This window comes from Aotus nancymaae, unplaced genomic scaffold (assembly GCF_030222135.1).
Source record: "Aotus nancymaae isolate 86718 unplaced genomic scaffold, 86718_ANA_hifiasm-v0.15.2.pri h1tg000021l, whole genome shotgun sequence".
Lineage (NCBI taxonomy): Eukaryota > Metazoa > Chordata > Mammalia > Primates > Aotidae > Aotus > Aotus nancymaae.
In genome coordinates this window covers 22,810,884-22,837,881 of record NW_026988433.1, presented here as the reverse complement: position 1 = coordinate 22,837,881, position 26,998 = coordinate 22,810,884, and the positions used below count along the sequence as shown (strand labels likewise).

Below are 26,998 nucleotides of genomic sequence, written 5' to 3'. Positions count from 1 at the left end.
CAAGAGATCCGCCCACCTCAGCCTCCCAAAGTGCTGGGATTAGAGGCGGTGACAAGCAATTGGTAACTCTTCAGAAACGGAGTTTTGTGAGTGAAGGAGGCTGTGGGAGATTTTTCCAGAGAGGAAGTGGCAGGAGCCAAAAGGTACCAAATGTGTTTGAGGAACGATAAGCCACTTTGCATTTGAGTAGGAGATGTAACTGGAAGGGTATGGAGGTTGTAAACTTTTAGAAATAGAGGAAACCTTAGAAGTTTTGTAATTTATATTTTTGTTCCAGTAAGTTAGGTATATTTGTATTTTCTTGTTGACATTTTTTGGTGTATACTATGTAAATTTATGAGTATTCAGTTCCTTTCCCCACTCCCTACATTAAATATTACATTTGGTAGTATGAATATAGGGGGGACAGGGGAATATATTTTCAGTCATTTTATTATTTGATAATTTTTTTTATTGAGACAGAGTCTCAATCTGTAGCCCAGGCTGGAGTGCAGTGGGATGATCTTGGCTCACTGCACCCTCCGCCTCCCAGGTCCCAGTTAAGCAATTCTCCTGCCTCAGCCTCCCGAGTAGCTGGGATTACAGGCGCACACCACCATGCCCAGCTAATTTTTGTATTTTTAGTAGAGACGGGATTTCACCATGTTGGCCAGGTTGGTCTTGAACTCCTGACTTCATGATCCGCCTACCTCCACCTCCCAAAGTTCTGGGACTACAGGCATGAGCAACTGCACCTGGCCTTTTGAGTGCTTTTAATTGTCATCTTTGTCCTCAGGGTCAGAGATAATTTATCTTTTCTTTTCCCCACCAAGACGGCTTCACTCTGTTGCCCTGGCTGGAGTACAGTGTCACAATCAGAAGTCACTGCAACATCTGCCTCTCGGGCTTAGTCATCCTCCCACCTCAGCCTCCTGAGCAGCTGGGACTATAGGTGCCGTGCACCTATAGTGGTCTGGAAGTCTTGGACTCAAGCGATCCTCTTACCTTGGCCTTTCAAAAGTGCTGGGACTACAGGCATGAGCTACTGTGCTCAGCTGATAATTTAAGTGAATGCAAAATACAGTGCTCATGGTATATTTGTTTAACCTTGAGCATTACAGTTAAGTTCCACCCAACATGATCTTGAAAAGTAAGAATATCTGATACGAGTTTGAAAATAACTTTATCATGTATTTCTCAAATTTAAGGTTTTTTATACTTTTTCAGGGGTATATACATCAAAAGTGAGGCACACATGTTACCAGCTTTCAGCTTTGTGTCATTTAATTCTCTTTAGACTGGTTTGGTTGTACATCTTCCATTTTGAAATCTGGAAGAAAATTGCTGTGACTAATGGTTGACAGTTCATATATGATGTCATGAGAAATACATAGCTTGCGACTGGCAGTGCTATGATGAAAATCCAGCCATTCATTGGTCTTTACCACTGGAGGGATAATTCTTAGGAGTTGTGAGACATATTAATCACTCATAGCATTTACTCTGTGCCCAAAAACAATCTAAGCATGTTACATATGACTTCTTATCCTCACAAGCCTTGAGGTAGGAACTGTTAGTGTTGTCATTTTAGAGACGGTAAACTTGTATGTTATGTAACCTTTTTACAGTCACATAGCTGTTAAGAGCCTATATTGAACCTGGGCAGCTTAGCCCAGACTATTAAACTGTACTGCCTCTCATGAGACAGAACTGATTTTAAATGGTAGGGGGATTTGGCCAGAGGTGAAGGCTGTATTTTGCAGTCTTAGGGTCTGCAGAGTCTATAATTGCTTTTCCTCATTGTTTTATCACCTTACCTTAATTGAGGGTGCTTACTTTTCATTTTTAATATAAAATCACAAGTACCCTTATAAGGTAAGGTGTCTATTGCCTTAAGATATGAAGTGTTTAATACAAATGTTACTAGTGGACTTCTCTCTGTTTTTGTTTGTTTGTTTTTGAGATGGAGTCTCGGTCTGTCGCCCAGGCTAGAGTGCAATGGTGCAATCTCAGCTCACTACAACCTCCGCCTCCCAAGCTGTTCTCCTGCCTCAGCCTCCCAGGTAGCTGGGATTATAGGTGCTTGCTACTGCACCGGGCTAATTTTTGCATTTTTAGTAGAGATGCAGTTTCACCATTTTGGTCAGGCTGGTGTCAAATTCCTGACCTCGTGAGCCACTGTGCCTGGCCTTTTTTGTTTTTTTTTTTTAAGATTTTAACTCGAACTTTTTTTTTTTTTTAACTCGAACATTTTATTCCTTGGGTTAGAAATAATTGCAGTGGCAGAAAGGTCTTTACTACTCTTCTGTTTTCTTTTATATAGGAACGAAATGCTGAAAATGCCATTGAAGCCCTTAAGGAATATGAGCCTGAAATGGGCAAAGTGTATCGACAGGACAGGAAGAGTGTACAGCGGATTAAAGCTAAAGACATAGTTCCTGGTGATATCGTAGAAATTGCTGGTGAGTTGAGTTTGTCATTTTTCTTTCATTCTAGATTGTATTTCTGAATGTAGTCCTTTTCTCAAGGCTCATAATTATATTTAAAATAATTGTTTTCATGTAGCAGTTAACACATTTTAGTACCATTCATACAAATCCTGCATTTTCTAGAATTATTTTGAAGTGTTTTGGCAGTTCTCTTCCTGTCGTTGATAAGGTTAAACAAGGTATTTTGAATTCTGCTTGTTTAAATACATTATAGAACACTAGTGCTAGAGAGGTAAAACTTAGTATTGATTTGACAATTAATTGTAGTGAGCAGTTTGTTAGAATACTGGCTAGTGATGGCACAGTTTTTTCTATTTTGGTTCTTGGCACAAATGTTAAGTCATACCTACAACTATCTAATTGAATCTATGGTCAAGGGAAATTTTATGACTCTAAAAGCTATGCTTAAAAATACTTCTGTGTGGCCGGGCGCAGAGGCTCGCTCCTATAATCCCAGCACTTTGGGAGGCTGAGGCGGGCAGATCAGGAGGCCAAGAAATCGAGACCATCCTGACCAACATGGTGAAACCCCATCTCTACTAAAAATATAAAAAAAATAGCTGGGCGTGATGGTGTGCACCTGTAGTCCCAGCTACTCGGGAGGCTGAGACAGGAGAATTGCTTGAAACTGGAAAATGTAAGTTGCAGTGAGCCAGGATTTCGCCACTGCACTCCAGCCTGGCAATAGAGTGAGACTCTGTCTCAAAAAAAAAAAAAATACTTCTGTGTTACACTGAGCCAGGGGTTTCTGCCTGAATTCCAGAGATCAGCTTCAAAGAGTCGGTGAATCCACTGTGAGTCCAGAACTCTCCACAGACCTCCAAAGGGTCAGTCAGTATCCTCCCTGCTCTAGATTAGTGCTGTATGTATTTTCTTTTTCTTTCTTTCTTTCTTTTTTTTTTTTTGATATGGGAATCTCACTCTCTTGCCCAGGCTGGAGTGCAGTGTCATGATCTCAGCTCACTGCAACCTCCACCTCCCAAGCTCAAATGATCCTCCTACTCTAGCCCTCTAAATAGCTGGGATCACAGGTACATGCCACCACACTCAGCTAATTTTTATATTTTTTTGTGGAGGTGGGGTTTTGCTATGTTGCTCAGGCTAGTCTCAAACTCCTGAGACCAAGTGATTCTGCCTTGTCCTCCCAAAGTGCTGGGATTACAGGCGTGAGCCACCATGCCAAGCAGCCATATTTCTGACAGTCCAAAATCACAACACCCCTGGGACCAACCAGGATAGTCTAGGTGGATTGTTTGTTTTGGCTGTTTGACTTAGAGAGTCATTACATATTGTTATTTAGATTATCTGGATTTTCATACCCTTCTGAATTAAGTATACTGTTTACTTTGTTGTTATTTGTGAATTATCTCATAGTAATGCTTTTATACTGACTTAGAAAGGGTGTGCTTTGTCTTTATTGTCTTACTCATTTTAATGAAAAGAATTCAAAGAGCTGCATCCCTTAACCCATGCTCTACAACTTTGACCTGTGAAAGGAAATTGCCTTGTCATATTCTGTAAGCCAGAAATTTTTGTCGTTCATCCAGAAAAGAAAGGATAGAATTATATATATGCCAGTAAGTTGATTATTTAGATCTGTAAAGTATTTATGTGTAAATGGTGTGTGTAAATGATTTAACAGCTTACATATATTGTTAAGAAAAGTACAATTCAGAATGAAATGTTTTGACTATTGGATTTTTAAAAACTTTGTTTTGATGCAAATGTTAACATTTTATCACAGGTGTATTATTCTGTCAGTCTATATGTACACATTTTTGTGTGAACTGTTGGAGCGTATATTGCAGACATGATGCCCCTTTACTCCTAAATAATGTTTGTTTTATAAAATCAAGGATGTTCTGTTATATAACCCCATTATGATTATCAGCATTTGGAAATTGATACATTAGTATATAAGATCTTATTCAGAATTTATCAATTACCACTTTTTTTGGTGAGGGGAGGACAAGGTCACGCTCTGTCACCCAGGCTGGAGTGCAATGGCTCACTGTAGCATCGACCTCCTGGGCTCAAGTGATTTTCCCACTTCAGCCTCCTGAGTAACTGGGATCACAGGCACAAGCCACTGCGCACCTGGCTCATTTTTGTATTTTTTGTAGAAATGGGTCTTGCCATGTTGCCCAGGTTGGTCTTTCAAACCCCTGGGCTCAGGCAGTCCTCCTGCCTCAGCCTCCCAAAGTGCTGAGATTACAGGTGTGAGCCCACTGCGCCTGGCCCACATTTTTTTTTAATAGCAAAAGATATTTGAGTTAGGGAATTCTGATGGTGATGAAGAAAATAGGTCAGAATGGGGAAGGCTGTAGATACAGGGAAGCTATTTTAGTAGTCTAGGCAAGAGAAAATGAGGACAGTAACATTAAGAATAATGAAGGAAAGATTTTTGAGTTTATGAATAGTGGCACTTAAGCAGGTGTTCACATCAGAATCATCTGGGGGCACTTTTTAAAAAAAAGTTTTTGTCAGATCTCAACTTAGAATATTAACTCTGAATCTCCATTGGGTACAGAATTCTGGTCATGAGTAGTTTAAAAAGTGAGCCTCTGACTTAGATACAAAGCAGTAGATTTTTTTTTTTTTGAGATGGAGTTTCGCTCTTGTTGCCCAGGCTGGAGTGCAGTGGTGCTATCTTGGCTCACCTTGCAACGTCTGCCTCCTGGGTTCAAGCAATTCTCCTGCCTCAGCCTCCTGAGTAGGTGGGATTACAGGCATACACAACCATGCCCAGCTAATTTTGTAATTTTAGTAAAGACGGGATTTCTCCATGTTGGTCAGGCTGGTCTCAAACTCCCGACCTCAGATAATCTGCCTGCCTTGGCCTCTGAAAGTGCTGGGATTACAGGTGTGAGCCACCGTGCCCAGCCTAAAGCAGCAGATTTCTTTCTTTTTTTTTTTTTTCTTTTCTCTCTCCCTCCCTCTCTTCTTTCTCTGTTTTTTTTTTTTTTTTTTTTTTTTTTTAAACTTAGAGACAAGGTCTTGCTCTCTTGTTCAGGCTAAAGTGGAGTTGTGTGATCATGGCTCACTGCAACCTCGAACTCCTTGGCTTAAGGGATCCTCCTGCCTCAGCCTCCTGAGTAGCTGGTGATACAGGCATGTAACACCCTGCCTTGCTTTTTTTTTTTTTTTTTTTTTTTAAGTAAAGATGGCATTTTGCTTTGTTGCCCAGGCTGGTGTTGAACTCTGGGCTCAAGCAATCCTTCTGCCTTGGCCTTCTAAAATGTTGGAATTACAGGTGTCAGCCACTGTGCCTGGCCCAAAGCAATAGATAGGAGAGTGTGTATGGGTAGGATATAGAATCAAAGATACTGGCAAGATTTCTAGTTTACATTACTGGGTGTAATGGTTCTGTACTACCTGTAGAAGGAAACACTGGAGGGAGATTGTTTTTCCACAAATAAATGTGGTAGGTGCAGTTGTAGATGACATCACCTAAATATGTGTACGAGATTCTGTTTGATTTTATTTAAGTTTTTAAAAAATAGAGACAGGGTCTTGCTATGTTGCCTAGGCTAGTCTCAAAATCCTGGCCTCAAATGATCCTCCTGCCTTGGCCTCCCAAAGTTCTGGGATTTACAGGTGTGAGCCACTGTACTCAGCCTTATTGGGCTAGTTTAGTGTGTTGAGTCTACTTGAAGACTTAGAGAAATTACCCCCAAAGCATTTATCCTTAGTTTGCATCAGTAGATGGCAATGGTAGACTGTTTCAGAGGAAACCATAATCCTAATACCGCAAAGCACCATCCTTTTTGAATAAATAAACAAAAGCCAACGTCTCTTCAACGTTGGTGATTTTGGTTTCTCTTTTTCTCTGAATCCTGGTTTTTGCCAGTCCTTCCCGTCTCCCTAAGGCACTCTAACCTAGTTCACTGTGAGAAACTTGGAATTCATCTTGATTTGTTTCCCTCTCTTATTCTTTGATTTGTCTCTAAGACCATTGATTCTGTCTCCAGAACACACCCAAGTTCGTGAACTCTGTTTCCTCAGTCAGCACACTAGTCCAGCCATCATCTCACACCGCAGCTGTCATCGTCTCCTAGCTAGGCTCTGGCTTCCTTTGTTGTCTTCCTCCAGTCCATTCTCCACACGAGTTTCTTAAAGATTATGTTATTTATTAATCGGCTACAAACCCTTAAGGGACTTCCCCATTGCACTTACAAGACAAAATTCTCTGATCTGATAAACTTGTATGTAGCTTGCTCCTGCTTTCTTCCATGATTTCATCTTTGCTGCTCCCTCATGCTGCAGACATCCAGGCCTCTTTTTCAGCTTTCAGTACCACCAAAGTCACCTTTTTATGGAAGGTTAGGCAAATTTTATAGAGTTTATTAATTTACTCATTGCACAGATCTCATAGTGGTGAAGCTTTGGTTATTACCGTGACCTGTCTGGCTTTCTCACACTGAAATTTCATTCTCCATATTGTAGCATAGTTTCGTTGTTGCATTTGATAGTTTAGAAAGGACAAATAGGCCGGGCGCGGTGGCTCACGCCTATAATCCCAGCACTTTGGGAGGCCGAGGCGGGTGGATCATGAGGTCAAGAGATCGAGACCATCCTGGTCAACGTGGTAAAACCCTGTCTCTACTAAAAATACAAAAATTAGCTGGGCATGATGGCGCACGCCTGTAGTCCCAGCTACTCGGGAGGCTGAGGCAGGAGAATTACTTGAACCCAGGAGACTGAGGCTGCGGTGAGCCGAGATCACGCCATTGCACTCCAGCCTGGGTAACAGGAGCGAAACTCCGTCTCAAAAAAAAAAAAAAAAGAAAGAAGGACAAATAATGTTTGATCTATAGTGTATGTAACTAAAGATTTTCAGTCTAATGGAATTTTCCTTATTTATGTTGTAGTAAAATGTACATATTATAAAATTAGCCATTTTAACCATTTTTAAGTGTGCAGTTTGTGGCATTTAGTACATTCACATTGTTTTGGGACTGTCACTATCCAGAACTTTATCTTCCCCAACTGAAATGTACCCCTTAAACACTTAACTTCTTGTTCCCCTCTTCCCTGGCTCCTGGCAACCATTCCCTTTATTTGAATATTCAAAAGGCAATGAATTTAATATTCAAAACACCCTGAGTTTAAATCCCTTAGGTGAATATACCACTACTACCAAGCGGTGTACACATTTAAATCCGTTTTCCTTTCACCTGTTTCTGAATCCTTCATGGATAGTGCCGATTCTGGTAGCTATTTACCACTTTTTTGTCCCACCTCTTCCCCCAAGGTATGGTAATTGCTAAAAGGCATATACATTAGCTGAACTTAACTTCTGATTTCAAATTTCATTCATAGAACACTTATGATAATGTTACAACAGTCAATATGACAGTTCTGTCCTTAAGATGCTCACTGGCTAGTAGTATGACAACAGTTGTTAGTTGTTGTTGTTGTTGTTGTTTTTGACATGGAGTTTTGCTTTTGTTGCCCAGGCTGAGGTACAGTGGCATGATCTTGACTCACTGCAATCTCTGCCTCCCGGGTTCAAGTGATTCCTGCCTAAGTCTCCTGAGTAGCTGGGATTATAGGCACACGCCCCCATGCCCAGCTAATTTTTGTATTTTTGGTAGAGACAGGGTTCTACCATGTTGGCCAGGATGGTCTCAATCTCCTGACGACGTGAGCCACTCTGCCTGGCCACGCCTGGCTAATTTTTTTGCATTTTTAGTAGAGACGAGGTTTTGCCATGTTGGACAGGCTAGTCTTGAACTCCTGGCCTCAAGGGAGCCACCTGCCTCAGCCTCCCAATACAATTATTGAATGCCAAACTTCAATACAATTATTGAATGCCAAACTATTAGTATATTCAAGGTCTGTGTGATCCTCATTATCTAATTCCAGAATATTTTCATCACCCTCAAAAAAACCTATACCCATTAGCAGTTGTTGCCTATGTTTTCCTCCCACCAGTTCCTGACAACCACAGTTTATTATCTGTTTTTCTGGATATAGCATATAAATGAAATCAATCTATGGCCCTTTGTGACTGGTTCTCTTAGCATAGCATGTTATATTTCGTTCATGAATATAGCAGGTATTTCATTCCTTATTATTGCTGAATAATGTTTATCCATTAGTTGATGGACATTTGGGTTGTTTCTAGTTTTGTTCTATTATGAGTAATGAATAATGTCTCACAGAACCTATTTCCTTCTCTGAAGAATTAGAAAAAAAAAAGGATAATGCTATAATTTGTACATACATGCTTGTACCAATTTTTGTGTGAACATACATAGATTTTCTCTCTGTTAGGTGTATACCTAAGCATGGAATAAATGCTATAGTGATTCTGTACATTAACATTCTGAGCAGCTACCGAACTGTTTTTCAAAATGGTGATGTTGTTTTACATTCCCACCAACAATGTATACAGGTTCCAGTTTTTCCATATCCTTGTCATTACATGTCATTGTCTGTTTAAAATTTTACCCATGAGGTAAGTATCTCATTGTGGTTTTGATGTGCATTTCCCTAATTTCCTAATGATGTTGGGTTTGTTTCCATGTGGCTGTTGTCCATCAGTATGTTTTCTTTGGAGAAATGTCTATTTAAATCCTTTGCCCGTTTTAATTTGTCTTTAATATTGAGGTGTAAGAATTCTTTACATATCCTGCCTTATGAGGTATGATGAGTAAAATTTTTTCTCCCATTTTGTAGGTTTTTTTTCTTCACTTTCTTGACAGCATATTTTGTAACACAGAAGTTTTTAATTTGATAAAGTCCACTTACACATTGTTGTTGCTTGTGCTTCTGGTATGATATCTAAGAAACTGTTGCCTAATTGAAGGTCACAAAGATATTATATATGGGCCGGGCATGGTGGCTCCTACCTGTATGATTCCAGCACTTCGAGAGGCTGAGGCAGAAAAATCACTTTTTTTTTTTTTTTTTGAGACAGACTTTTGCTCTGTTGCCTAGGCAGGAGTCTGGAGTACGGTGACACAATCTCGGCTCCATGAAACCTCCGCCTCCTGGGTGCAGATTCTCCTGCCTCAGCCTCCCAAGTAACTGGGATTACAGGCGCTTGCCACCACACTCGGCTAATACTTATATTTTTAGTAGAGACGGGGTTTTACCATATTGGCCAGGCTGGTCTTGAACTCCTGACTTCAAGTGATCCGCCTGCCTTGGCCTCCCAAAGTTCTGGGATTGTAGGCATGAGCCACCATGCCCAGCCTGGGAAAAGGACACTTTTAAATTAGCCAGGCAAGGTGATACAGACCTGTAGTCCCAGCTACTCAGGAGGCAGAGGCCTGAAGGTTACTTGAGCCCAAGAGTTGGAAGCTGCAGTGAGCTACTATGATCCTGCCACTGAAAACCCTAGGCAACTAAGCAAGACCTTGTCTCAAAATAGCAGCAGCAACACAAACTGTGGTGTGAGGTTGGAAGTCCAGCTTCTTTCTTTTTGCATGTGGATATCCAGTTGTCTCAGCACCATTTGTTAAAAAGACTTCTTCATTGATTTGTCCTGCAACCCTTGTGAAAAAAAAATTTACAAATGCAAGGATGTATTTCTAGACTCTTATTTATTTTTAACTCCACTGATCTCTCTCCTTAGGTTGGTACCAAACTGTCTTGAGAGCTAGCTGTAGTTTTGTATGAAGTTTAGAAATTGGGAACTTGGGAGTGTAACTTTGTTCTTTCAAGATAATTTTAGGTATTCTGGGTTCCTTACATTTACGTGTAAATTTTTAAGATTTGCTTGTCAATTTCTGCAAAAAAGCATGCTGATATTTTCAGTAAGAATTGTGTTATATCTATAGATGAGTTTGGGGAATCATATTAACTCTTTTGATCCATGAGCATAGGTTGTCTTTTCTTTTTAAGGTCTGTCATTTCTTTCAACACTAGTTGTCAGTGTACAGGTCTTGTGCTTCTTAAGTATTACATTGGTTTTTGGGGGGGGGAAATATTTGTAATTTTTTTTTTTTTTGAGACGGAGTTACCGTGCCCAGCTGGTATTTGTAATTGAAATAATTTGTAATTTGAAATTGGTCTATTGGTGGTATTTATTTTTAATTAAAATTTTTAGATTTGGCCAAGGGTGGTGGCTCACTCATGCCAGTAATCCCAGTGCCTTGGGAGGCCGAGGCGGGCAGATCACGAGATCAGGAGTTCGAGACCAGCCTGACCAACATGGTGAAACCCTGTCTCTACTAAAAATAAAAAATTAGCTGGGCATGGTGGCATGCGCCTATAGTCCCAGCTACTCAGGAGGCTGAGGCAGGAGAATTGCTTGATCCCAGGAGGCGGAGGTTGCAGTGAGCTGAGATTGCACCACTGCACTCCAGCCTGGGCGACAGAACGAGACTCCATCTTCAAAAAAAAAAAAAAAAAATCAGATTCAAGGTACCTGTGGTACAGGTTTGTTAGATGGTGATGCTGAAGTTTGGGCTTCTACTGATCCTGTCATCCAGATAATGAATATAGTACTCGACAGTTTTTCATTGCTTGCCCCTCTTTCTCTCCCACTTTTTGGAGTGCCCAGTGTTTACTGTTCCCATCTTTATCGCTGTGTAGTGTTTAGCTCCCACTTGTAAATGAGAACATATGGTATTTGGTCTTCTGTTTCTATGTTAATTCACTTAGGTTAATGGCCTCTGGCTGCATCCATTTCACTAGAAAGGACATGATTTCATTCTTTTGCATGGCTGTGTAGTATTCCATGGTGTATTATATACCACATTTATTTTGGGGTCTCACTCCATCGCCCAGGCTGGAGTGCAACGGTGCGATCTCGGCTTACTGCAACCTCCGCCTCCCAAGCTTAAGTCATCCTCCCACCTCAGCCTCCTTGTAGCTAGAACTGCAGGCACCCACCACACCCAACTAATTTTTGTATTTTTTGTAGAGACAAGGTCTCACCATGTTGCCCAGGCTGGTCTCGAATTCCTGGGCTCAAGTGATCCACCCTCCTTGGCCTTGGCCTCCCAAAGTGCTGAGATACAGGTGTGAGACACCATACCCAGCCACAATTTATTTTTCTTTGGATATATACCCAGTAATGGGATTGCTGGGTTGAATGGTCATTCTGTTTTCAGTTTCTTGAGAAATCTCCGAACTGCTTTCCACAGGGGCTCAACTAGTTTACATTCTCACCAGCAGTGTATAAGTGTTCCCCTTTTTTGATGCAGGGTCTCAGTCTGTTCCCCAGGCTGGAATGCAGCGGCATGATTATGGCTCATTACAGCCGTGGCTTTCCAGGCTCTAGTGACCCTCCCACCTGAGCCTTCCAAGTAGCTGGGACTGTAGGCACACACCAGTATAACAGGCTAATCTTTTAATTTTTTCATAGAGACGAGGTCTCACTATGTTGTCCGAGCTAGTCTTGAATTCCTGGGTTCAAGTGATCCTCCCACCTCAGCTTCCCAAAGTGCTGAGATTACAACGTGAGCCACCATGCCCAACACTAATAGTCACTCTGACTGGGGTGAGATAGTATCTCATTGTGGTTTTGATTTGCATCTCTCTGACTAGTGATACTGAGTGTTTTTTCAGATGTTTGTTGACCACTTGATTGTTGTCTTTTGAGAAGTGTCTCTTCATACCCTTTTCCCATTTTTCAACAGTGATATTTGGTGTTTTCTTGTGTGTGGATTTAAGTTCCTTATAGATTCTGGATATTAGTCCCTTGTTGAGTGCATAGTTTGCAAATATTTTCTCCCATTCTGTAGGCTGTCAGTTTACTCTGTTGGTACGTTTCTTCTGCTATGCAGAAACTCTTTCGTTTAACTAGGGCCCAACTGTCAAGTTTTTTGTTGCATTTGCTTTTGAGGATTAGTCATAAATTCTTTGCCTAGGGCAGTATTAAGATGAGTATTTCCTAGGTTTCTTCCAGGATATATTTACAGTTTGAGGTCTTACATTTAAGTCTTTAATCTGCCTTGAGTTAGGAATTCTTTTTTCAATTTCATTTTCAGATTGTTCTTTGCTAGCATGTAGAAATAACAATTGGTTTTTGTGTACTGATCTTGCACTTTGCAATCTTGTGAACTCATTAGTTTTAATAGTTTCTTAGGAGTTCCTTAAGATTTTCTGTATACAAGATCATGCATTTGCAAATGAAAATGTTTTTACTTCTTTCCAGTCTGGATGCCCTTTATTTCTTGCCTAATTGCGCTGGTTAGAATCTCCAATACAATGTTGAAGTACCAAGAACAGACATCCTTGTCTTACTGATCTTAGGGGGAAAGCGTCCAGTCCTTGAATGTGAAATATGACATAGGTGTGGGTCTCACAGGTGGGTGCCCTTTATCATGTTGAGGAAGCCTAGTTATAATTTTAATATTAGGTTGTCAGTATGCTCAGTATGCTCTGTTGACCTTTCATGGTAAACTTACATCCTAATTTGAAATGATAGCTAGCTGGGTTACTAGGACCAGCAGGTTATTGAATTGGGTAAGATGTAATTCTAAGGCATTTACAATTACTATATAGAACATTTTGGAAAAGCATACCATGACTATGTAATCTGTGCCAGGATAGTCTTATTTTATTAAGACTATATATGTTGAGGCTTAGGGTTAGTAATCAAATTGACTGTGCAATTTAGCATTTAGCCCAATAATTCAGTTCTGAAAATTACAGTGTGAACTTCAGTTTTGTATTTTTTCTTGTCATTTGAAGTTTTAACATAGCCTGAAAGGATAAAGGGCATGAATTGTGCTTTTTAGACACAGTGACTTTTATGCTTTCATTTACATTATGAAGTTGGATGTGAAGGGGTCTTTCATATGTATTGGAAAACTGAAGAATGTTATAAACTATTTTGAAGCTGAAAATAAAAACAGGTACTGACTTAACTATTTTGATATTTGCAGAAAGGAACAGACCTTTCTGTAGTCACTGTTTGGAATGTAAGAGTCATCTCCTGACTATAAAATTCTTTGTCAGCTTTTGGATGATATCTGGTAGGATGGTTCTGGGTGAACTTTCTGAAGACTAAACTGGAATACATGGTTTTTTGAGGGAAATATGGAGAGAGAGTTAGGGAAACTAATTTTTTTCTTTCTTTTCTTTTTTTTTTTTTTTGTTTTGAGATGGAGTTTTGCTCTCGCCCAGGCTGGAGTACAGTAGCGTGATCTCGACTCACTGAAACCTCTCTCTCCTGGGTTCAAATGATTCTCCTGCCTCAGCCTTCCGAGTAGTGGGATTATAGGCACACACCGCCACGCCTAGCTAATTTTTGTATTTTTAGTAGAGACGGACTTTCACCATGTTGGCCAGGCTGGTCTCAAACTCCTGACCTCATGATCCGCCTGCCTCGACCTCCCAGAGTGCTGGGATTACAGGCGTGAGCCACCACGCCCAGCCAGGAAACTAAATTTTAGATGTTGCTATACCAGCTAATCATTCCAAAGAGAAATTGGGCAAGCATACTTAGCAAATGCTTATGTTAATCTTAAGTATCTAGAACACAAGAGCCAAATGAAATTGATATGGCAAATAAAAACATGGAGAAAATAACCCACACTTAGGCTGGGCTCGGTGACTCACACCTGTAATCCCAGCACTTTGGAGGAGGCTAAGGCATGCAGATTGCTTGAGTCCAGGAGTTCAAAACCAGCCTGGGTAACATGGTAAAACCCCATCCCGACAAAAAATACAAAAATTAGTGGGTGTGGTGGCGTGCACCTGTGTAGTCCCAACTACTCGGAAAGCTGAGGTGGGAGGATCACTTGAGCCCGGGAGGTTGAGGCTACAGTGAGCCGAAATTATGCACCACTCTATCATGGGCAACAGAGGGAGAACCTGTCTCAAAAGGAAAATGACCCATATGTTCACAGGTTATGAAGGCACGGTAATTTTACATTATCTTAACGCCAGGAAAATATTTGGATGGATGGAAACCAAAAGTAGTAAAGTTATACACAGTCTTATAAGAAATGAACATCATTGTTTTTAAGCTTTCTGTATTATCTGCTGACATTATGAAAGTGATTTAGGCTATAATAGCCGTAAGTCATTTGTTTTGTTTTGTTTTGTTTTTTGTTTTTTTAAGTAGAGACAAGATTTTACCATGTTGGCCAGGCTGGTCCCAAACTCCTGACCTCAAGTGATCTGCCTGCCTTGGCCTCCCAAAGTTCTGGGATTACAGGCATGAGCCAGTCTGCTCAGCCATGGATTTTTGGTTTTGGTTTTGGTTTTTGGGTTTGTTTTTGGTTTTGGTTTTTGTTTGGTGGTGGTGGTGGTTGTGGTGGTGGTGGTTGTTTTTAAGACAAGGTCTCCCTATGTTACTCAGGCTAGTCTCAAACTCCTGGCTCAAGGGATTCTCTTGCCTCAGCCTCCCAAAGTGTTTGGGATTACAGGCATGAGCCACCATTCTGGGCCAGAAGTCTTAATTTCTTAGAATTTTGGGGGTTCTCATGTATGCCCCAGGGGTTATTTATTGACTTCTCAAGAGCACTGTTTTCAGGGTTGTTTTAAACAAACTTCATGTATCTTGGTAACCTACCATTGATGAATAGCACTAAGAAATAAATATCCTCACATGACTTCCGTCCTGTAGTGTACTCTGGAGCGGTTCATCTATTAAGATTATATAAGTAATGGAAGTAACATGATCTTAACATAAAATTGCATGTGCTTTAGCACTTGTACAGAAATTGATAATTTTATTTCCTAAAATGAAGACTGAATAGCCAGCAGTGGTGCCAGCAATTTCAAGATTTACTCAGGAATAAAAACAATAATTCTTAAACTTGACAGCAATTTAAAGGAAGGAAACTTTCACTTCAGACAGTCAACATGCAGTACTGAGATTTAGTAACCAGTATAAACTGCTTTCTTTCCAAGTAGTTGAGTAAAAGGCAGAGTTGTGAAATAGATGACTGGATTTATGTAAGAACCTGGATTATGATCCTAGTTCTGCATGACACTGGACAATGTACATTAACCTCTGCAGAATTAGGTAATTGGAGTACTGTTTTAAGGAGCTTTCTGGCTCTAAAAAAGTGTGATTTAGATAGAATGGCCATGAGTCCATGTGGACTTTTTTTTGGTCTTAGAAAGCTGTTGGAATTGAAACCGACTGGCTTTAAACATTTAGCAAACATTAAATGCTCTTTAACAGAAAACAGAGTAGTCAGTTCTGTGCTGTAGAGCCAAGGAGTTGGCATACTTTTTTTGTGGATTGGTTGGTTTGTTCATTTGCAGAAACGAGGTCTCACTGTGTCACTCAGGCTTGTCTTGAACTTCTGGCCTCAGGTGATCCTCCTGCCTTAGCCTCTCAAAAATGCTGGGATTGGCTGGGCACAGTGGCTCATGCCTGTAATCCCAACACTTTGGAAGACCAAGGTGGGTGGATCACAAGGTCAGGAGTTCAAGACCAGCCTGGCCAAGGTGGTGAAGCCCTGTCTCTACTAAAAATAATCCCAGCTACTCGGGAACCTGAGGCAGGAGAATTGCTTGAATCTGGGGTGGGGGTGGAGGTTGCAGTGAGTTGAGATCACGCCACTGCACTCCATCCTGGATGACAGAGTGAGACTCCATTAAAAAAAAAAAAAGCTGGGATTACAGGTGTGAGTTACAGGGTCAAGCTGGTATTTTGGGCTTTGTGGGCCACAACAATTCTGTAGCAAAGTCTTTTGTAAAATATAATTTTTTTTTTTTTTAAGTGGCTTATCCCTGTAATCCTAGCACTTCGGGAGGCCGCAGCAGGAGGATCACTTGAGCCCAGGAGTTTGAGTCCAGCCTGGGCAACATAGGAAGACCTTGTCTCTACAAAAAAGTTTTTTAAACTACCACAGTGATGCCAGGTGCTGTGGCTCATGCCAGTACTTTGAGAGGCTGAAGCAGGAGGTTCACTTGAACGCAGGAGTTTGAGATCAGCCTGGGCAACATGATGAAATCTCATCTTCACTAAAAATACAAAAATTAGCCAGGTGTGGTGGCAGGTGCCTGTAATCGGAGCTACTCGGGTGGCTGAAGCACGAGAATCACTTGAACCCAGGAGTTGGAGCCTGCAGTGAGCCAAGATTGCACAACTGCACTCCAGCCTGAGTGACGGAGTGAGACTCTTTCAAAATAAAAAATTATTGTCACTCTGTAAATCCTGGAAGGTATATCTCTGTTTTCAAAGCCAAGATACAGATTATTAGTCTAGAAAATGGATAAGCAGAAGAGCAAAATAGTCTAAAACAAAAATCAGCATTGATGGATTAGAAGCAGAGAGTTTTTGAGACCTAGAGCCCCTGAGCACTGTCAGAATAGCTAAGACATTAAGAACTGTGAGAAATGAGAGATTCCCCCCAACCTTCAGACCATGACAGGCCAGTTAATCTTGAAGCCTGACCTGATTTTCATGGGGCTGGCATTTCCTAATTTCCTGTAATCACCTCCTCTCCACTCCCCATGATTCAGTGGTAGTCATAGTACCAGGAAGTGCCAGCCTTTTCATTCTTGCTACTGAGGTGAAGATTTTCAGAAAAGGTGAAGAAACCATGTGGTTTGGGAACCACCTTTCCTAAGCGTTAACACAAAACCACCTAGATGGGCAGATTTAACTATGACCAACTTTTATATTGAAGATAATGGAACTTTTGAAAAACAAAGGGCTTGGCATTATCAGTCCCAGAAAAATGCAAAATTGAGAGTATGGGGAAATACCAGGGACATAAATTTGGTGGGAGTATATATTTGTATACAAAGGTAAAAGATATAGACAAGGCTGGGCACGGTGGCTCATGCCTATAATCCCAGCACTTTGGGAGGCTAGGGTGGGTGGATCACCTGAGGTCAGGAGTTCGAGACCTGCCTAGCCAACATGGTGAAACCCTGTCTCTACTAAAAATACAAAAATTAGCCAGGCATGGTTGCAGGAACCTGTAATGCCAGCTACTTGGGTGACTGAGGTGGAAGAATCGCTTGAATCCAGGAGGTGGAGGTTGCAGTGAGCTGAGATTGTGCCAAATCTCCAGAGATCCAGCCTGGGCAACAAGAGCGAGACTTTGTCTCAAACAAACAAACAAAAGATATAGACAAAGATGTTAACCCTGTAACATTGTTAAAGGAAATGTTAGAAAGAACTAGATAGCCATAAAACTGGAGGCTGATTCATTTAGTTGATGATATGGTTGTGAAATACTATGTCCTTGAACGAGTACCTTATAGTGCCTCATTTTCCTCATCTATAAACAGGGAGGGAGTGAAAATAGAGCCTTCCCTAGGGTTGTGAAGACTGAATTAGTAACCTGTAAAGCCCTTCCAGCAGTACCTGCTGTAGAAATAATACTCTCAAAATGTTACTGGTTATTGTTACTATGCAGCCACTTTTAAAAATGAGATAGGTGTGTGTATATACTACTATAAAAGGTCAGATTTTGTTTTAGTGAAGTTTTAGTAAATGTTACACATAAAGAGATTTCCAGAAGATATATTGTTAACAACTTGATGTATGTTTGTGTAAAGAGGGGAAGAGGAATGGGGTTTGACATTTTAAATGCACATTTTTCTTTCATGATAAATGTCTCTATTGGTAGGTATGCCGGATATTGTGTACTTAACTCTAACCTTGCTTAGTGTGTGGTTGCCTCTGCAACATCTCATGAGTTGGTTACCTTTCTGCCCCCTATAACTCTTGTAACTGGAAACTTGCCTGCTTAACGACCACCTATGCCATTTTTTTAGTTCATTATAAAATATTCCTTATGAGCTAAAATATATTTTGTCTGTTCTATATGTTAGCTTTTTAATTTGGGGCCACATTGAAATCTGATTTATCACCTGTTTAGATCTGGAGAGGGAGCTTATGAAGCCTTATTTTAGGATCAGGAGACTAAAACTCAGAGTTTGTAACTTACCCAGGAGCATGTGGCAGTTTGTGGCAGTACTAGGACTGTCAAATGTTAGCAGTATAGCATATCCTAAAATTTTTATTTTCGATTAGACGCAGTGGCTCACATCTGTAATCCCAACACTTTGGGAGGCCTGAGGCGGGCAGATCACTTGAGGTTGGGAGTTCGAAACCAGCCTGGCCAACATGGTGAAACCTTGTCTCTACTAAAAATAGAAAAATTAGCTGGGCGCAGTGGCACATGCCTGTAGTCCCAGCTACTCAGGAGGCTGAGGCAGGAGAATCTCTTGAACCTGGGAGGCAGGGGTTGCAGTGAGCCGAGATCGTGCCACTGCACTGTAACCTGGGCAACAGAGCAAGACTCCGTCTCAAAAAAAAAAAAAAAATAGCCGGGCATGGTGGTGGGTGCCTGTAATCCTAGCTACTTGGGAGGCTGAGGTAGGAAAATCGGTCAAACCTGCGAGGTGGAGGTTACAGTGAGCTGAGATCGTGCTACTGCACTCCAGCTTGGGCAACAAAGCTAGTCTCTGTCTCAAAAAGTAAAGTAAAATAAAGTAAAATTAAATTTATTTCCAAGTTAGTCTCAGCTCTTTCAGGTGTTTCAAACCCTTACCATCTTGGTAGTTCTCTTTGGTACTAAGATTGAATGCATTTATGTAAATGGAGTCTGGTTGTCATTCGAGGCGGTTTAAGGAAACTTCTTTGGCAGCCTTAATTACTCTACCAGCTAAAACCACAGTCTTTCTCATGTGTTTGTCCCATCCCCTCATTCCTAAATTTCTAGACCTTTACTAGCATAGATTATTTCGGTTTTAGTCTGAATGTAGAATTTAAGGAACTATCATTATTGAACCTCATTTAGCTCCAAGGCAGAGATCTCTTTGGACCCTGTTTTTTTATTGTTTCTAGCTTTGTGATGTTCTTCAGCTTGGTAATCAGAAGTCTTTTGATACATGTATACCACTGGAAATATGTGTGCCAAGTACTTTACTCATTGACAAATATTTTGACACCCACTGTGTGCCAGGTGTTGTGGTAGGGCTAGAAAATCAGTGATGTCTGAGTGACTGTGCCTTTATGGAGCTTTTGGTTTTAGTGGGGAAGATTCATCAAAACAATGCAAGTGTAAAGAAAGGACAGGATGCTCTGTGGGCACATAGTGAGGGATGCCAGCCTAATCTGGGAGTTACAGGAAAGCCTTACTATTTATGGGAGAACAAAGGGTATGTGAAGGCCCACAAAGAAGTTGGAGGAACTGGAGGGCATAGTATGTGACGCTTAGAGGGAGGTGAGAGGGTGAGAGGCAAAAACAGCACTTGGGTTGTGGAGGCTGTTATAAGCCCAGGTTGGGATGCCAAAGAAGCTATTGAGGAGATCACATTTGTCATTTTAAATTCAGTGCTGTCTAAGAAACAGATTGGGAGCAAACCATAGTAATATACTATGGCATTGTGTAATGTTCCTTCCCTGTTCACCATGAAGCCTGGAAGTAGAGCTTCTCAAATGAAGAATTTCATTCATTCTGTTAAAAACTACAAAATTTATGACTCAAATTGGAAACACAGTGAAAATGTTTGAGTCACAGTTAAATGTTTAAGTAGTTTAGGGTACTTCTGTTAAGGCTTGCTTTTCCTAGGAGCCATTTAGATTCAAAATAATAGTGGTATTTAGAAGGTGATTTCTAGTTTTACATAATGTTTTTCTTACAAAACTTTTAATAATTTGGAATTTGCTACAATAAATTAGGTTTTCTAAATGCATACATAACAATTGATTAATAAAAAGTTGTGGTTTATGTGTGTGTGGTTTTTGTTTTTGTTTTTGTTTTTTTGAGATGGAGTCTCACTCTGTCACCAGGCTGGAGTGAAGTGGCACAATCTCGGCTCACTGCAACCTCCATCTCCTAGGTAGCTGGGATTCCAGGCACTCGCCACTATGCCCAGCTAATTTTTTCGTATTTGAGATGGAGTCTCGCTCTGTCACCAGGCTAGAGTGCAGTGGCATGATCTCGGCTCACTGCAACCTCCACTTCCTGCATTCAAACAAATTCTCCTGTCTCAGCCTCCCGAGTAGCTGAGACTACAGGCACACGCCACTGAACTCCAAACTCAAGGCATGGCACCACACTCAGCTAATTTTTGTATTTTTAGTAGAGACAGGGTTTCTCTATGTTGGCCAGGATGATCTTGATCTCTTGACCTTGTGATCCACCCACCTCAGCCTCCCAAAATGCTGGGATTACAGGTATGAGCCACTGCGTACGGCCTAATTTACTTATTTATTTATTTTTTATGCTCCCACCTATCCGCCTAATTTTTATATTTTTAGTAGAGACAGAGGTTCATCCTGTTGGCCAGGCTGGTCTCGAACTCCTGACCTCAAGTGCTTTGCCCGCCTCAGCCTCCCTAAGTGCTGGGATTACAGGCATGAGCCACCATGCCCGACCTGAATAATGCTAGTTTTAACCATCAGTATTTATAAGTAACATAAGTAGTGTAAATAATGTTTAAGTATCATGGCTTATAAACACTTCCTGTAAGGTAAAGAACGCTTACATTGAGTTCTAAAATGTGGCACACTAATAATTTAATGAACTCTTACTTGCACTCTTGGTAACCTAACTTCAAGTGTACTCTGAGGATTTTGTTCAGATTGGAAGTCTTTATTGTAATAGCAAATTAAAGAGCTGTGGATTTTCAAGAGCTGAATTTGAAAGGTGTTAGATGTAAAACAAATGGAAGGTAGTTTAGAGTTTATTATTTTATTATACCTGCCTCCACCCAAAGAGTCAGAGAAAAACATTTGGAAGACAAAAATTGCACAGCATCCCCTTGGCAAGAGTAAGAATTTTCCACTACCACTTGCCCTAAGGGCATTGACATGCCTCACCGGGGAAATGTTACTGGATGTGATCATCGGAACAGTCTTGCCTGCTCTTCATGCACAAAATCCTGTGTCTGAAATTCACAGAAGCCTCTCCAGACAAAGGGAAATTGTTTTGTCTTCACTTGAAAAGTATTCGGTGGACCTTTACTTTCATGAATGTTTTTTGTTTTTTTTTTTTGTTTTTTTTTTTTGAGACGGAGTCTCGCTCTTGTTACCCAGGCTGGAGTGCAATGGCGCGATCTCGGCTCACCGCAACCTCCGCCTCCTGGGTTCAGGCAATTCTCCTGCCTCAGCCTCCTGAGTAGCTGGGATTACAGGCACGCACCACCGTGCCCAGCTAATTTTTTTGTATTAATAGAGACGGGGTTTCACCATGTTGACCAGGATGGTCTCGATCTCTCGACCTCGTGATCCACCCGTCTCGGCCTCCCAACGTGCTGGGATTACAGGCTTGAGCCACCGCGCCCGGCCTCATGAATGTTTTAACTCTTAAGAGAACCTGTTTTCCTAATAGAGTCAACCCTAAATTGACTCTAATTTAGGGTTGACTAATTAACCCTAATACCAACAAAAGAAATGTAACAGTCACACAGCAAGTTAAATAAAGGTTTTCATTAATTGAACTTCCTTAGAGAAGGCTCTTTTTACTTCCTAGCCTGAGTTCCTATGCATAAAATGAAGAGGACATTGGTTGGTCAAGATGATTTGATGGTCCTTCTAGCTAAGAGAATACTAGAATATGGCAGGTTTTTTGTTTGTTGTTTGTTTTTGAGACGGAGTCTCACTCTGTTACCCTGGCTGGAATGCAGTGGTGCACCTTCGGCTCACTCCAACCTCTGCTTCCCGGGTTCAAGTGATTCTCCTGCTTCAGCCTCCCAAGTAGCTGGGATTAACAGGCGCCCACCACCACGCCCAGCTAATTTTTATTAGAAACAGGATTTCACCACGTTGGCCAGGCTGGTCTCAAACTTCTAACCTCAGGTGATCTGCCTGCCTCGGCCTTCCAAAGTGCTGGGATTACAGGCATAAGCCACCACGCCCAACCTGTGGCAGATTTTTAAAACCAATTTGGATTTATATATCTTCAGTATCTTTCTACAAAGATCAGTTTCTAATGGAAGCCAGTTAAACGTAGAAACTCTAAAAATGCCATCTGCAAGTGGAGAATTTGCTTATTTGTTCTAATTTGTAGCTGCCCTTGCATAAGACTTACAAAACCACCTTAATTATCTTTCAGAAAGTCACAGACAGCTGTTTTGTTGTTGTTGTTGTTGTTGTTGTTTTGTTTTGAGACACAGCACTCTGTCTCTAAGGCTGGAGTGCAGTGGCATAAACTCAGCTCACTGCAACTGTCTGAGTAGCTGAGGCTACAGTCACACACCACCATGCCCAGCTAATTTTTTGTATTTTTAGTAGAGATGGGTTTTTGCCATTTTGACCAGGTTGGTCTCGAACTCCTGGCATCAAGTGATCCTCCCGCCTCACCCAGTGTTGTGATTAATGGACAGCTGTTTTAATGTCCAGCTGCTTCGTGTGATTGTGCACGCATTTGGCAATATTTTAATACCAGCAGGGGGCTGGGCAGTATTCTCAAGGTGCATGACTTTATCTGTTACTAAGGTTATGTTGTGGCATTTTTTTTAATACACATCAAGGAAAGGGGCTGAGATTTGGGCCCTTTAAGAGCTATTAAAGGAACTCGTTGGCCTAGGAAAGAAGACTCAGTTGACTTAAAGATCTTCAGGTTATGCAAGAGTTTTATTCATTTAATTGATATTTCAAAAGGTATCAAGGGTATGTGCCCCAGCTGCCCAGTGTTACTAATATGCTACACCTTCCCAGAGGTGTTTCTTTATGCCATTGGTAGCCCCATGCACATGATGTTTCACATCTTGTTTGTCCCCCACTTAATATACAGTATATTTTAGAGGAAGTTGTCATTTTATATAGTATGAATTTATTATATGTTGTACGAACATATCTGTAGAATAAATTCTTCAGTGGTGTAAAAAGATTATGCTGCGGCAAGGCTCAGTGGCTCACGTCTGTAATCCCAGCTACTTGGGAGGCTGAGGCAGGAGTATCTCTTGAACCCGGGAGGCAGAGGTTGCAGTGTGCCAAGATCACGCCATTGCTCTCCAGCCTGGGTGACAGAGCGAGACTCAGTCTCAAAGAAAAAGAAGAAAAAAAAAAAGATTATGCTGCGCAATTTTGGTATGTATTAAAATTTGTCCCCCAGAGTTTGCAGCTGTTGTTAACATAGTATGTATGCCTAGTTACATCATATACATTCAGTGTTTGTCCCTTGTCAGCAGTGCACTGACAGAATTTTCGTTAATCTTCAGTGCATGCACTGGATGAGTTGCCTCCAGTGATTTATACCTCTGATTTTTTTTAACTGATTAAAACTGCAAGACTTCCAGAACTATGGTCATGCTATCGAAGAATCCCTCTTTCTATACATCCTTGATGACCAAGTGTATTTTCTCAACTCTTGTTGTCAAATTGACAGTTTTTTTTTTCCTTTTTTTTCTTTTAGGTTCAATTCAGGTATAAAATTGACAGTTTTTAAAAATGGCATTTCTGGCTGGGTGTGGTGACTCATGCCTGTAATCCCAACACTTTGGGAGGCCAAGGTGAGGGGATCGCTTGAGCCCCTGTCTCTACCCCTCCTCCCATTCCCTTCCCCGCCCCGCAAAAAAAAATCAGCTAGGTGTGGTGGTATGTAAATATAGTCCTCACTACTTGGGAAGCTGAAGTGGGAGGTCAAGGGTGCAGTGAGCTGTGATCACCCCACTGTTCTCTACAGCCTAGGTGACAGAGCAAGACCCTCTCAAAAAAAAAAAAAAAGTGGTGTTACTGTGTAGTTTTATTTTACATTTGCCATGTGTGTTGTTAATTGAATATCTTTTTAAAGGGAGCCATTTGCTTCCTGTTCACAATAATTTAGCCTTTTTGATGGAATGAATCATGGCATATATAACTTGAATCTCTTTGCTGTGCCTTGTATGTAAGTAGTAAGTCTTAGAAAATATGTTACTTAATATTGCTAACTGGGACAGTATTCTTTAAAGTGAAAACTTGAAAGCCTGTCTGAAGATACAGAGCCAAACTTTTTAGAATAATGTATAGTTAGGTTTCCTTAAGCTTCATTCTCTTCCTTCCTAATTCAAATCTTGAATCTATCCAGTTTTTATGACCCTGAGATATGTTGGTCACTTTGCTTGCTTTAACGGAGTTTTATATATTTGTGTTATATGCAGATCATTTATTTTCTTTAAAGATTGAGTTTGATTTGGAGATATTTATTTTAAGGTAACATGGTTGTAAAAATTACTCATTTTAGCTGCCTTTTTTTTCCCCCAATTAGTTGGTGACAAAGTTCCTGCCGATATAAGATTAACTTCCATCAAATCTACCACACTAAGAGTTGACCAGTCGATTCTCACAGGTAAATATGATATATGAGAAGGTCATTGAACTTCTGAAGACCGACCCTTTCATATCTCCAATGCCAGTAGAGTTGGCTCTTGCTTCACTGTCCCTTTATGGTATCCCATCTTACTCCTCTCTAAGGTATTTATTTTGTAGTGCTTTATCAATTATGCTCTTTGCCAATATGGTGTGTTCTTTTTTCTTTTTTTTTTAATTTCTTTTTTGAGACAGAGTCTTGCTTCATCGCCCAGGCTGGAGTGCAGTGGTGCGATCTCGGATCACTGCAACCTCCACCTCCCGGTTTTAAACAGTTCTCCTGGGTCAGTCTCCCGAGTAGCTGGGACTACAGGTGCCTGCCACCACACCTGGCTAATTTTGTATTTTTAGTAGAGACAGGGTTTTACCTTATTAGTCAGGCTGGTCTTGAACTGCTGACCTCAGGTGATCCACCCGCCTTGGCCTCCCAAACTGCTGGGATTATAGACGTGAACCACTACACCCGGCTGCCTATATGGTTTTAAAGACATGATTTAAAAACAAAAAATGGCTGGGCACAGTGGCTCATGCCTGTAATTCCAGCCCTTTGGGAAACTGAGGTGGGCAGATGGCTTGAGCCCAGGAGTGAAAGACCAGCCCGGGCAAATAGCAAAACCCTGTCTCTACAAAAAATACAAAGATTAGCCAGGTGTGGTGATGCATACCTGTAATCCCAGCTACTTCAGGAGGCTGTGGTGAAAGAATCACTTGTGCCCAGGTCAAGGTTACAGTGAGCCGTGCTTGTGCCTCTGCACTCCAGCCTGGGCAACAGAGCAAGACTCTGTCCCCCCCAAAAAAAAAAAAAATTAATCATTACCATAGGTCATAATCTTAAGGTTGAATTGTCTGTTTTGTGAAAAGCAAATTACTTATTCAGTATTCTTTTTGCAGGCAAGGAAAATAGACTTTAGTGCTGTAATTTTTTTCATTGGAGGAATGCTAATCTTTCATCAATCTTTACAATATCCAAATACACAATTAACAAAAGATACCCTATAAGAGGTGAAAGTTGTACTACCTGGAGTTTGTACAATTGTTTGAAACATTTTCCCATTTTTGTGTTATAAAGGCACAATCTAGGGTAGAAGGTTCATACTAACTGGAAGTAAGTCTGTCAGAAGAATTAACTTTAAATACAATGCTAACCTGGATTAAATAGGAAATGTAAGGTCTAAAGGCTATCAAGATTTATCTGATTATCAGTTTTGAAAAGCAACTAAGTCATGGAGACAGTGATGTCACCTGGGCTCTCTTTTTTTTGGTATTGTTTCTTTATAAATAGCTTACTTATTAAAACTCCCATTAGCTACAACAAGCTGAAGGCCAATTAAGCCATAAAATCTTGGGGAAATGGTTGGGTTATATATGTGAACTCAGTAGTGTGTCCTAAAGAGATAGTTGCCATTTAAAAACTTCCTTTTCCATTTTCACACTACTAAGAAAAAAAAAAACAAAAAAAAACACTTCTTTTAGGCTGGGCATAGTGGCTCACACCTATAATCTCAACACTTAGGGAGGCTGAGGCAGTAGGATCACTTGTGGCCAAGAGTTTGAGAACAGCAAATAGTGAGACCCAGACTATAATGAAAAACTTTTGTTTTTGTTTTTGTTTTTTTTTGGAGACAGAGTCTTACTCTGTCGCCCAGGCTGGAATGCAGTGACGTGATCCTGGCTTGGTGCCACCTCTGCTTCTGGGGTTCAAGTGATTCTCATGCCTCAGCCTCCTGAGTAGCTGGAATTACAGGCACGTATCACCACGCCTAGCTAATTGTATTTTTTTAGTAGAGATGGGGTTTCTCCATGTTGGTCAGGCTGGTCTTGACCACCTGACCTGAAGTGATCTGCCCACCTCAGCCTCCCAAAGTGCTGGGATTACAGACATAAGGCACTGCGCCTTACCTATAATAAAAAACTAAAAAATTCTTTAAATTTTTTTAAACTTCATAGAGGTTCTCAAATGTTATCTTTCATTAAGTAATCACAATGTAGTTTTAGGCTAAATTGTGGAACCAATTTTTTTGGTCAAATATTGAGAGTGAAGTTTGCTACCTGTGACTTAAAGTACCATTTGGAGGCATATTTTATTCATATTGATGCTGATTATATATCTGTGACATGATTTTTAAATTGAAATCAGCCAGGCACAGTGGCTCATGTCTATAATTCAGGCACTTTGGGAGGCTGAGGTGGGTGGATCACCTGAGGTCAGGAGTTTGAGACCAGCCTGGCCAACATAGCAAAACCTGTCTCTACTAAAAATACAAAAATTAGCCCTGCATGGTGGCATGTGCCTGTAATCCCAGCTACTCAGGAGGCTGAGGCAGGAGAATTGCTGTAACCTAGGAGGCAGAGG

At 40.9% G+C, this 26,998-nt stretch overlaps 1 protein-coding gene across 4 annotated transcripts in view; it reads left to right on the top strand.

Annotated features, from left to right (window-relative positions):
• ATP2A2 (ATPase sarcoplasmic/endoplasmic reticulum Ca2+ transporting 2) overlaps window positions 1-26,998 on the top strand; it is a 68,471-nt gene that overhangs the window by 15,302 nt on the left and 26,171 nt on the right. For all 4 annotated transcript variants that reach the window (XR_001110078.2, XM_012469084.2, XM_064379858.1 and 1 more), the window contains exons 5-6: window positions 2,303-2,441; window positions 24,545-24,625. Coding sequence is in view for 3 of the 4 variants with exons in the window: in XM_012469084.2 (XP_012324507.1) it covers window positions 2,303-2,441; window positions 24,545-24,625 (220 nt within the window). In the remaining variant the exon portion in view is untranslated. The remainder of the gene's footprint in view (window positions 1-2,302; window positions 2,442-24,544; window positions 24,626-26,998) is intronic.